Source organism: Akebia trifoliata, chromosome 11 (genome assembly GCF_017979445.1).
Source record: "Akebia trifoliata isolate Shusen 1 chromosome 11, ASM1797944v1, whole genome shotgun sequence".
NCBI classification, from domain to species: domain Eukaryota; kingdom Viridiplantae; phylum Streptophyta; class Magnoliopsida; order Ranunculales; family Lardizabalaceae; genus Akebia; species Akebia trifoliata.
The window spans coordinates 3,175,522-3,188,174 of record NC_141385.1 but is presented as its reverse complement, the minus strand read 5'-3'; the positions used below and the strand labels follow the sequence as shown (position 1 = coordinate 3,188,174).

The 12,653-nt window shown below is 35.9% G+C and overlaps 2 protein-coding genes across 2 annotated transcripts; both read left to right on the top strand.

The window, feature by feature from the left end:
- The first annotated feature begins 1,173 nt into the window (after positions 1–1,173).
- LOC147390363 (uncharacterized) lies at positions 1,174–3,297 on the top strand. The gene has a single exon (XM_086457850.1). It carries the CDS (start codon positions 1,174–1,176, stop codon positions 3,295–3,297), a length of 2,124 nt encoding a protein of 707 aa, XP_086313976.1.
- A 5,521-nt stretch (positions 3,298–8,818) lies between these two features.
- Positions 8,819–11,566, top strand: LOC147390362 (uncharacterized). Its single transcript, XM_086459785.1, has one exon. It carries the CDS (start codon positions 9,168–9,170, stop codon positions 11,271–11,273), a length of 2,106 nt encoding a protein of 701 aa, XP_086315911.1. The 5' UTR covers positions 8,819–9,167; the 3' UTR covers positions 11,274–11,566.
- The last annotated feature ends 1,087 nt before the right edge of the window (positions 11,567–12,653 follow it).

The following is a 12,653-nucleotide window of genomic DNA, read 5'->3' as shown; positions in this document are numbered from 1 at the left end:
TTTTAGTCAATCTTTCCATGTATTTTAGTTGAAAAAACTTGAAAATAAAAAATGGGTGGGTTTTACCTGTGTTGAGTTAATCACTTTTTATTGTTGAGTTTGACAATAAATAAAAAAGAGTGAACTCGACACTAAATAAAAAGCAGTGAATTTGCCAATAATGAGGGACCATTAAAAAATAAAAATTTTACTAAATGGACCATCAAGCTATCGCCCAAAGCCTGGGGATTATTTATAAATAAATCCCTCTGCTAGGGTCCTTTAAATAATATTTCCAAATTTTTTTTAGAGAGAGTCTATTGACAGTCAACTTATACTTATAACAAACCAATCCTTTCAAAATTAAACAGTTGTTTATATCATATTTGGTGTGTTATAAGTAAAAAAAATCAATGTGTCAATGAATGTTCTTATTCTGACCTTCCTTTGAACCTACATTCAACTCAAGGGCATTGTGTATTCTTATCTTGAATGTATATTCATTTGTAAATTCATCAAATTGCCGTGGTTCCATTGTGTATTAAAATCTTAGACTAGCATTTGCAAATGCACTTGTATTACAAAATTTTGGATTTATGGATCATTATTGTAAGAGTATTTTTGTCGTTTAATATATATCATACATATTTTATAATCTAATATTCTAAGAGAACTTTTGAAAATTTTGAAAACTAACATGGTTATTGGGGATGTGGAATTGTAACACTAGTATCTCGAGAAAAAACATCGATTGTTTTTTCACACTCAATGACACTCTCAATGCTACTTTAGAGTTATTTCAAGTCCATTTTGTATTTTTCATGCTATGATGTAAATGTAGAGGCATTTTTGGTCTTCCAAATTTTGGTATGGGACCACTCTTACTCTACCTTCTCTTTTTATACGGTGTTGGTAACTTGTGCCCCGCAAACATTAAGATGCATTAAATACACCTCCAAAATTTATTTTACTACCTAAAATACTCTCAAAAAAAAAAAAAAAATCCTACTAAAGATACCTTCCAATGGTTATTTCACATTTACAAAAACCCTCTATACAGTAGTGAAGATTTGATTCTGAATATTTGATAGTTGATACTTAGTGTGTTGGGTGCCCATTGTGTAAGAAATTGCAACTGAAAACACATTCATTCAAATGGAACAGGAACTATATAGGAAAGAAAGCAAAAGTTAGATGGCTAACAACACACAACAGAGCTTGGACATTGTTGAGTATCTCAAGGAGCTTTGGAATTCATGGCAGATCTGGGTTTTAGTTCTATTTAGTCTATCTCTGCAATTCTTACTCATCTTCTTGGCACCTCTTCGAAAGGGAAGACTCTCCAAATGGTTAAGTCCATTAATATGGGCATTGTACTTGCTGGCCAACTCGATAGCAGCATTAGCCCTTGGAAACATCTTCAACACCCAAGGTGCATCCCTCAAAAACTTTATCAGCGAAGGTGAAAGCGACTCTTCTATTTGCATCAACTTCAATAATACGAATGCCCTTTTTAATAAATGCAATGAAGACCAACATCAATCTCGGCTAAATCCCCCCAGTTTTGACCTCATGGCATTTTGGGCTCCATTTCTACTATTGCACCTTGGAGGTCCTGACACTATCACTTCTTTTTCTCTCGAGGACAATGAGTTTTGGTTAAGGCACTTACTTTGGCTGATTTTCGAGGTATCGATTGCAAGTTTAATTATTGGACGGGCCATCCCCTGGGTATACGACCTCATTTTTGAAGATATGCTCCCAATGGCACTAATATTTTTGGCTGGACTTATCAAGTATGGAGAGCGGACTCGTGCTCTTTATCTCGCAAGCATGCATGTTTTCAGGAATTTAACACTGAAAAAGTCTGATGCAGTCCCTAATTATGCAAGGCTCATCACGTCAAGGAAGGAAGTTGGTGTGCCGATGATGGTAAGAGAAAGAATGGAAGAAGAAGATCCCGAGAATTCTTTAGCCACAATCAAACCACTGAACAACATTGAAGTGGTAGAGGTGGGTCATTATTTCTTCAAGATGTTCAAGGGCCTAATTGCTAACACCATTTTCAGCTTCCAAGAACGGGAATTGAGTCAATCCTTCTTTCTCAAATTATCCGCCGGAGATGCCTTCAAAGTCGTAGATGTCGAACTAGGATTCATCTATGACGTGCTCTATACAAAAGCGGCCGTGGTGCATTCTATCATTGGGTATGTTCTACGAGGCATATGCTCCTGTTTGATTTTGGTATCATTCATACTTTTCTGTTGGGGTGGTGTGTCCGGTTATACTCCTTTGGAAATTGGAGTAACATATGCAGTTGGTATCAGTACCATTGTCTTAGATATTACATCATTTATAATGCTCATCCTCTCCGATTGGACTATAGTCTCCCTAATTGGGATGACTACTCGCCATAAGTGGACTACAATCCCTGTATTCATCTTGAAGAAATTTACCCTCCTTAACAGGCCCAGGTGGTCAGAATTAATCTCACAGTATAATTTGATTGATATTTGTCTCATCAAGCGGTGCAAGTTTTTAAATTGGATCCTAGAGAAGTCTGGCACTACAGAATTGCTAAATTATTACATGCATACCCCACGCATACCAGTCACCAAAAAAATGAAAGACTTCATTTTCAATGAGCTGAGGAGAAAATCTGATTTTGCAAAGGACGATCCCAAGACCATAAAGAAGTTATGCTCGCGTCGAGGAAATTGGGTTCTCGAAAACACAGATTGTCCTGTGAACGAACTTGACTGGAGTATTGGAGAAGTAGAATTCGATGAAAGCCTTCTATTGTGGCACATTGCGACTGATCTCTGCTACAAGATAGACACAGACAAGAGTGTCGACAATACTCAAACAGATTACATGAAGATCAGTAAGAACATAGCTGACTACATGCTATATCTCCTAGTGGTGCAACATTCAATGTTGTCGTCAATTGTGGGGTCTGAACTAATTAGATTTCAAAACACATGTACCGATGCCAAGAAGTCGCTACAAAGAGAAAAATTGAAGCCGACACCAGAGAGCGCCCGTGAGATGTTACTGTCAAAGAATGATCATGTAGACAAGATCTGGACTGATGCAATTAAGCTAGTGAAGGTGCTTAATGAAAAATTGCCAGGGGACAGGAAATGGAGGATCATTAGTGAGGTGTGGGTGGAGATGTTATCTTACACTGCGAGTTACTGCAAAGGGTTTTCCCAGGCTGCGTCGCTAAGTAAAGGAGGAGAGCTTCTACTGTTTGTAAGGTTCTTGATGGCTCACCTTGGCTTGAGTGATCAGTTTTCTGCTAAAGAGCCCTCTTAACCTTATTGGAAAATTAGCAATAATAAGCGAGCCTGTCCACATGGATCATACCCTCGTTAGTCGTATACACATTTCTATATTGAGTCGTGCCGGGTGACACAGAATTTACTGTGGTTCTCACAATTCTGACGTGGACATGCATAGATTACCATAGATGTTTTTTACTCGTATCACGAAGAAACACATCTATGGTTATGTGCACATCCCATGTCAGACTTGTGAGAATCGCAGTAAATACTTTTTGTCATTTCTGCATTTTCCTTCTATTTTATTACTTCTCTCTCTCTCTCTCTCTCTCTCTCTCTCTCTTGAGTGTGTTTTGTACTTCCATTCATTGTAATGTATGAATAAAATCAAAATGTGTTATTTATTTGAAAATTATACCTAATTTTGCTAATTTGCTCTAATTTTAATATGCGTATAAAAAATGCGGATTGTATGCACCCAGGGTGGGGAAACGGATCCTCTGTAGCAAAACTATCCTCTAGCACCCCTCTAAGCAATGTTTCGACTGTTGAAAGAGTGCCACATTAGCAATACAGTAAAATCTCACCCTTATAAAATTCATAGTTTATTGGCCGTTCATTTTCAAAAACGAGGATTTGGCAAAAAAAAACTCTTTTGCAATTTTTTTTTGTTTTTTTTTGTTTTCTTAAATTAGATCTAAACCATTATCACAAGATGGCTGTGATGTTAGTTTTTCATACTATGGCTCTCTCTCAGTAGTGGAGAGAGTGCTACAGAATAGTTGTGCTACAGAGGATTTGCTTCCCCAGAGTGGAGGATTGAAGTCCTCCTACACCCCAATACAAGCCACAAAAGTTGTAATACAAGGAAATTTTTAGATATTTTATACGCTAATTCCTTGGATAATGGTTTACTAGCTTGTATTGGGGTGTAGGAGAAGGGTTTCGATCCTCCACCCTAGGTGCAAACGATTCAGACTAGCGTTTAAATTAAGTAGATTGCTATGGCTACCCAAGCAAGCCACGTGGATGGCACACTATTTTTGGCTCAGTGACCCATTAATGTTTGGTGCACCCCTTGGTGGAAGGAGGAGAGCTACTATTTGTAAGGTTCTTGATGACTCACCTTGGCTTGAGTGATCAATTTTCTGCTAAAGAGCCCTCTTAACCTCAGGGGCAAATTCAGAGTGCGGGCAGTGGGGGCACTTGCCCCCCACAAGAGTTTTCAAATTCTATGGATTAATGTGCTATTGCAACAGGTTTTAGCAGCAGATAAAGAAATCCGTCACTATTGCCCCCACAATTTTTTTTCCACTCTTAGTTGTCCTCACAACTATTTTTTTCTCTTGGCTGCCCCCACATGAACAAAATCCTGACTCCACCCCTGTTTAACCTTATTGGAAAATTAGCAGTAATAAGCGAGTCTTGCCACATGGATCATACCCTCGCATACACATTTCTATTTTCTTTAGTTTGATCTATGTGTGTGTGTTGTACTTGTATTCATTGTTATGTATGAATAAAATCAAAATGTATTATTTATTGGAAAATTTCCTGCATACCTAATTTTGGTAATTTGGGTTTACACTTTAAAGTAGATTGCTTGGCTAACCAAGCATGCCACGTGGATGGCGCACTATTTTGGCTCAGTGACCCATAAGTTTTTGGCGCACCCCGTGAATGATTACGTATTTTGAATGAAACTATTACAACTTACCCATAAATATGTTGGACTCATCTTTTGTTAATTACAATCCCAAGTATGTTGTCATAGTGTAAATTTTGGATTAGTGCTTCTCATTCAAATTTGTGCTTGAGGGTTAGATCTCTCCATTTCTCACCATTTCTGTGAGGACTAGAATAGGAGTCCACCCTAGTGAATGTTACTCTTAATCCAAATCAGGGTAATCTGCACAAGGAAGATGAGTTTTTCCATGAAATCAGAAAGCTGTGGTTTTGGATTTGCCAAATTTGGTAATTCATTTGAGCTCAACCACCCTTGGTAAGATTTGCTATATTTCTAAGTTAGTAAGTAAAGTAGTGTTTCTCTAAAATGTTTTGTTTAGGAAAATGACCCTGATTGGAGTTGTTTTAAGAGTTGTGCTGAAGTAACATCGTTTGAGACATTGGTGTGCACATAACCATAGATACTTCTCACTTGTATCTCGATGAAAAGCATCTATGGTTCTATAGACACATCCACCTCAGCAATGTCAATTTCAATGTTACCTCAGCATTTTCCTTGTTTTAATTATGAATTAATAATGATGAATGCACACGGCTTTGGTACGTGGCTGATGTGACAAAGCACAGAACCGCACATCTTTTTCCTATATATCCCGAAAAAGACCTATGATTATGTGCCCTTGCCATGTCAGCGTGACTCTTTAATTATAAAAAGAATATATGGTGTTAAAACCATACAAGTTAAGAGTAATGACTTTCTAACTCCCACACGTGGCATTCTCAAAATATTATCCTGATGTGGCATGTAATAGAACCATAGATCTTTACTCCTCGGGATACACAACTGCACATATTTATGGGGATATGCAGATGTGTCCCAAGGCATAAAATCTATGGTTATAGCACATGCCATGTCAAGAGAGTATTTTGAGTATGCCATGTGGGGGAGTCAGATTATCACAACTCAAAAGTTGGTATTGAATTAAAAATGGCACAAAATCCATGAATGGGTAGGCGTGGTCTCCGTGCATCAACAAAATCACACTCATTTTTGGCTCACTGGCCTACTAATGTTTGGTGCAATTACACTAAAGAGAGGAATGAGAGTTTTCAATATGTTTGACAATGATCACGACTCTTACTTATAAAATCTCAAGTTTTTCAATCTGAGACCAACTCTCCCTTTTCATTTTCTAAATAATAATTAACATTTTTTTTCTTACAAAATGTCATATTTTCCCTATTATTATTACAAAGACATTTATCGGGCAGACCTCACTATTGTAAATTTTGTTACAAAAACTATTTTGAAGTCTTGATAACTCTAAGGGAATCTTATTTTATTAAATTTGTTATTCGAAAAAATCTTAGAGTAGGACCTATATCATTTTAAAATATTAAATACTTATAATACTTTCAGTTCTTTAAATCAAATACATATAATATCTTCTCAACATTTATTCTCTCTTAAAATCATTAATCAAATCGAAAATATATATTTTTTAATCTGAGTTTTATCATGAAATCTATAAGATTGTGGCATTAGATTGTTGATGTGGCCAGGTGAGCCTAATGATTTGTTGGAGTTAGGTATTTAATCTTTTAAAAGAATGGGAGTCTCACTCCATGTTTTGTTGGATAACAAACTTGATAATTAAATATTCCCTTCTAGTTGTTAGAACTCCACATTGGATTTTTTTTTTAATAAAAATATATCGATGAGGTTTACCCTAAACTTAGCACACAAAAAAAAAGGTATGTCCTAAAAGAAAAGTTTAAAGCCTTACTCAATTGATTTAATTCAAAAAATCAAAGGTATGTCGCTCATACAATTACTCATATTGTGGATACTTATACTAAAATTATTCAACCCATACACTCCATGAACTACAATTCTTATCCCAAGATTCAGCATTGAATATTGATCATCCATTCCCTGTGCAACTAAAACATGTTTCAAAAATTAAGTATATATAATGTGTATTTAATGCACCCTAAGGTTTATTTTTTACTAAAAATACCTTCAAATGCTTATTTCCAAGGTGTATTTAATATACCTTAACATGTGCCCCTAGGGTGCATGTTAACAAAACCCTATACCTATATAGGTCTTAATTAGATATAATGTATTCTCAAGATATATATTTCTTATCCCAATAAACTACTACCACTATGACTCCCCTTCAAACTAATGGCGATAAAGAAGTCATGAGTTCGTAACAAAAAGTAGAAAAGGTTAGAAGACCATTAATGAAGACATAGAAAGAGTCTGGTGGTACATTACGATCCTAAAAGGAAACGAACTAACTTTCTGCACTACTAACAATTAGGTATTGTTGGTGCATCGATTTAGTTTGTATCACTAATTATCTTCATCCTCTTGGTTAAAATTATATCTATTTCAACAGTTCAACCTACAAAACATTTTTTATCACCTTCTCCAATATTAAGATGGTCGCTCTAGTTGTATACACCAAAATGATCAATTATACCCACTTCAATTTTAAAATACTTAATTGCACACACCTAATAAATGTACTTTAACTTAAATTGTTGATTTTACCCACTTAAAAGTACTGAACGAATTCTACTTCTTCTTCTTCCTCTCTCTCTCTCTCTCTCTCTCTCTCTCTCATTTCTTATTCTTCTTTGCATTTAAGAAGGTTTCAAGTTTTGACCTTACTTATTTTTTCTTACCCTAACATTTTCAATCGATTAAAAGTCGTTCACATAAGAAAATTATGTTCCATAAGTACTTATCGAATTGGTTTGAACCTGCTGAAATAAAATTTGTCAAAAAATATTTGAGAAAGAGAGAGAGGAAGAAGTAGAACAAGAATAACTGGGTTTTTTGTTTGATGGATTGTAATGTAAACACAAAAGGATAAAAGTGTTATTTGCCATTTTTAAACAAAAATCACTTAAATGGGTGTAATGAGTCGTCTTGGTGTGTGCAAATAGAGCCACCCATATTAAGATGCTATCCACTTAAACCTTCAGACCTCATGAATAAGAAATGACTTCTATGGTAGAAGATGGAATTTTGAATTGAAAAATCAAGTCCCATACTCATATTTCAAAAATATCAAAACAAAGGAACGTCATGATCAAACTTATCAATATGACCTAGAATACAAGGTATTAACGCAAGTTTGAAAACAAAAAAAATGGGTTGAAGAGGAGGTTCGATATATTAAAAACAATTTATCATACAGGTTTCGTAAATTAAAAATCAAGTGTTCTTTGGGTTATATAAGTTGTAGTGATAAGGGCATTTTGTCATTTTTCTGTAGTCTATATGAGAAGTCCGAGGTCAAGGGAGTATGTTATCGTCTTAAAAATACCGGAGGGTAACATAAATATTCCCTAAAACGTGGAGGGGCATGTCTAAATCACCTCACTTTTTTTTCTTTTTTTTTTTAACCCTTTGTTGTTGTAAACGGTGACTGCTTGAAGGCGATAACGATGCCGGCGATCTAACCGGACTCGACACGTCCTTCACTGGAGACATGCTCAAAAGAAGAACAAGTTCGGACTTTGGAACTCCGTCGCAGATATCACTCCGGAGACGGTGATTACGGTGAAGCTTCTGATTTTCAAAGTAATTATTGGAGAAACAGAAGGTTAGTTTTAGATCTTAAAGTTGACCATATGAATCGAAAGTGTTTGAAAAAATTCCAAGACCAGATGTAATGGACAGAAATGAGAGTTAATTTCAGATCTGAATACAGAGACGAAAAATAAAAGATCGAAAGCAGCAAAGATGGTAAGTAATTCAGATCTTAATAATTACATGATTCATAAAAATAATAAAAATATTAAAATATTTTTTAAAATTAACTCGCTCTGATAACATATAAGAATAACTTTAATTAGAAGATTTATTTCATAATACATTGAAATCTCTTTCAAGCACACATAAGAAAGTAAGTTTATTTTAGCTTAAAATGTTTTACACATTAATTATTACTAAACTCAATTTAGTTGGAATCCAATAATAAAGAAAGACCACTTGTTTCTACACAAGGATGACAATTATTGATGGGTAAATGGGTAATTGTTGATCAAGGAAAGAAAAGAATAAAGAAAGACTTGGAAAGAAAATTTTAAAAAGAAAGACTTGTGATTGTAGATGAAGTCAACAAAGTAGATTGGTTAACCATGTTATATGTTGTAAGGCTAATCAAGTTCAATTGAAGAAGAAGAAGAAGTGCTAGTATGAATCTTATCCCTAATCATATTCTGAAGCTCTGGCATGTATGGGATCTAAGGGTGTTTGTTCTTGTTAGTCTTCTTCTACAGACCTTATTAATCTTTTTTGCACCGTTGCGAAAATGGAAGGCACACAAACTTGTAACAATGCTTATCTGGTCTGCTTACTTGCTCGCCGACTGGATCGCAGGTTTTGCACTTGGACTAATCTCCAACAGCCAAGGTGACGCGACCGGGTCAGATCAGAATGACGATCTTGTAGCCTTTTGGGCACCATTTCTTTTGTTACACCTTGGTGGTCCAGATACCATCACTGCTTTTGCTCTCGAAGACAATGAGTTGTGGCTTCGGCACTTGTTTGGTCTCTTGTTTCAGCTTGGTGCCGCTGGTTATATTTTCATACGATCACTCCCCACCGATATTTGGTTCCTCAATATCCTCATGTTTGTTTCTGGACTCATCAAGTATGCCGAGAGGACTCGTGCTCTATATCTTGCAAGCTTGAGTAGCTTCAGAGATTCTATGCTTACGGATCCTGACCCAGGTCCGAATTATGCGAAGCTCATGGAGGAATACGCGTCGAAGAAGGAAGCTAAACTTCCAACTGAGATAGAGATGATAAAAGAACCAGAGACTAATAAAGAATTGATCATTTCTATCAATGTTGTTGTAGAAGATCCTAAAGATGATCTCAAGGACGTCGAAATGGTGAAGCAAGCTTATAAGTTCTTTGAAAAATTTAAAGGATTAATTGTCGACCTCATCTTCAGCTTCCATGATAGGAATGAGAGCCGAGATTTCTTTCTCCAGAGATCAGCCGAAAAGGCCTTCAGAGTGATTGAAATTGAGCTTAGCTTCATGTATGAAGTGCTATACACAAAAGTTGAAGTGGTTCATTCTCGGCCTGGGTATATCCTACGCGCTATCTACTTCGGTTTGACCGTTACAACCCTCCTGCGGTTTCAATCCCATCCGAAAGATGGGCTGGATGAGAAAGACGTTTATATCACTTATGCTTTGCTAATAGGTGCAATTAGCCTCGACTGCTCAGCTTTCCTCATGCTCGTATTCTCCGATTGGACTATTGCTGCGGTCAAGATTTCCAAAGTCATTTCTTTTGTATCTGCAGTTCTCAATTGGGTCCCTATGCTCAACACATCTCGGTGGTCTAATTCTATATCACAGTTCAATCTGATAACATTCTGCTTGTTGAAACGTCCAAAATGGATAAACAAAATTATTGATACTTTGGGGATTAAGGAATTCTTAGATGAGATCCAATACAAATCCAAAAAACCCGTTACCGAGGAGCTAAAGCAATTCATATTTTGGGAGCTGAAGAGGAAATCAAGGATAGCTGTTGATTCAAAGACTGCAAAGGAGATATGTTCAGCTAGAGGTGATTGGGTTCTGAGCAACACCCCTTATCGTAGACTACTTGGATGGAGTGTTGAGGTTGAGTATGATGAGAGCCTCTTATTGTGGCACATTGCTACCGAAATATGCTACCGAATGAAGGAGGAGGAGGACCAGGACAATGGAGTTGTTGATAACGATGTCCAACGTGATCGTGAATTCTGTAAACTCATATCGGATTATATGTTATATCTTTTGGTTATGCAGCCTACAATGATGTCCGCGGTGGCAGGCATTGGGCAAATTAGATACCGTGACACTTGTGCTGAGGCGTTGAAATTCTTTCTTAGATTGGAAAAATTCAGTCTACTAAGAGTGCTAAAGATCATCTGTGGAAGTAATTATATATCTGAGCAATCCGAAGAGGCTTGTAATATGCTACAAGAGGTAAATACAGTTGTCAAACCTGCAGATGTGAAGGGAGATAGGAGTAAATCGGTGTTGTTTGACGCAGTAAGGCTAGCCAAAGATTTAAAACAGTTGAAGAAGAAGAAATGGAAGATAATGAGCAAAGTATGGCTGGAGTTGATGTCTTATGCCGCTGGTCATTGCAGAGCAAACACCCATGCCCAGCAACTCAGTAAAGGTGGAGAGCTTATTACTTTTGTTTGGTTACTAATGGCTCATTTAGGCTTGGGTGAACAATTTCGTATAGAAGCAGGCCATGCTAGAGCAAAATTAATCGTGGGAAAGTAAAATGGCCGGAACCTTTCTTCTTCCGTATGAATTCTATCTAAATTTGTGTCTCTGTTTCAATGCAATGTAGTATCGATGGATTTGTGTTTAAATTGAAGCTTTTATAAATATTGTGTTTGTGGTTCAATATGAACTTTTTTCTGTTGAAGGATGAACTGGAAAATCTCAAATCTTTAGATTTTGTAGGAATTTGAGGGTTATCTTATTACAGAAAACTAATGTCACGAGATTTTCCATCACTTATCAAATTAAATGTTTTTTTTTTTTTGACATAACGCCATTCATACTTTTCATGGTTTGTGAGTGAATCCCACCTAATAAATTATATCTGGTCTTGATGCGTTCTCTGATTCGATATATGAAATTCCATATTAATCAAATGTCCTTATGAACAAGAAGAAGTATCATGACATTAGTCTCATTTTCCTGTGATCGCCAAGCCTAAGACTGCATTCTTGTCAGGTTACAACCCATATCTTTCGTTAACCATTTAATATTGACATATATGAGTTTGAATGGTTGCGTTCATCTGATATGACCCTCCTTTATCCGAGCTTGGGACTTGTAAACATTAGTATTGGATCACTATAACTAATGTCCCAGTTACATGAAATATTCAAATTGAAGGTCCTAAAAAGGGCAAAAGGAAAATCCAAAAGAATGTAAATGAAGATTATGAAAACAGATATAAACTCACTTTCAATAACATAAGGGCTTATCTCTAAGATAGAGTAGAATGGAAAAATAAGAAGGTGGAGTGAAGGAATAAGGCTTGTGTAGCCGACACCAAATCTTTGGGATAAGGCTTTGTTGTTGTGTTGTTGATCACAATGATTTAATGTAGGAGATTTGACAGAAAAATCAAACAATTCTTGAAATGATCATATTCATCAAATTAGGGTAATTGTCTACTTTTTTTTTTTTTTTTTTTTTATGATCAAGAGATTCAGGACTGTTTCTTAGGTGAAGCCCAATTTTGTTATAGATTCTAAACCCTTAGTTTTATAATAAATTATGAGTTGTCATTGTAGTGGGGTATGCATTGAATCACAACTTGCCAGTCAATATTAATCTTTAGTAGTAAAGTAAAATTCAATTTAAAATCTGAAAGCCACCTTTCTTGAAAGAATCGATTCATGATTAAATTAATAGGCACAACATATTAATTAAGCTAATGTGAACATGTTATTCGAATTTTGCAAAAAGTCCAATTTGGAACTACGTTGGAACATGAGACGAAGATTGTGGAAAATGATAAAGAAACAAATAATAGATAGATAGAAAATTTGAAAAGAAAAATACATTAACTTTCGTTAGATGGTGAGGTCAAAGTCGTCTAAGACAAATAATTTGTTTAAATCTCAAAACAAGTTTTCCACC

Excerpts from the sequence above, each read along its gene's own strand:
- LOC147390362 (XM_086459785.1), top strand. The coding sequence starts at position 9,168 with ATGAATCTTATCCCTAATCATATTCTGAAGCTCTGGCATGTATGGGAT.
- LOC147390363 (XM_086457850.1), top strand. The coding sequence starts at position 1,174 with ATGGCTAACAACACACAACAGAGCTTGGACATTGTTGAGTATCTCAAG.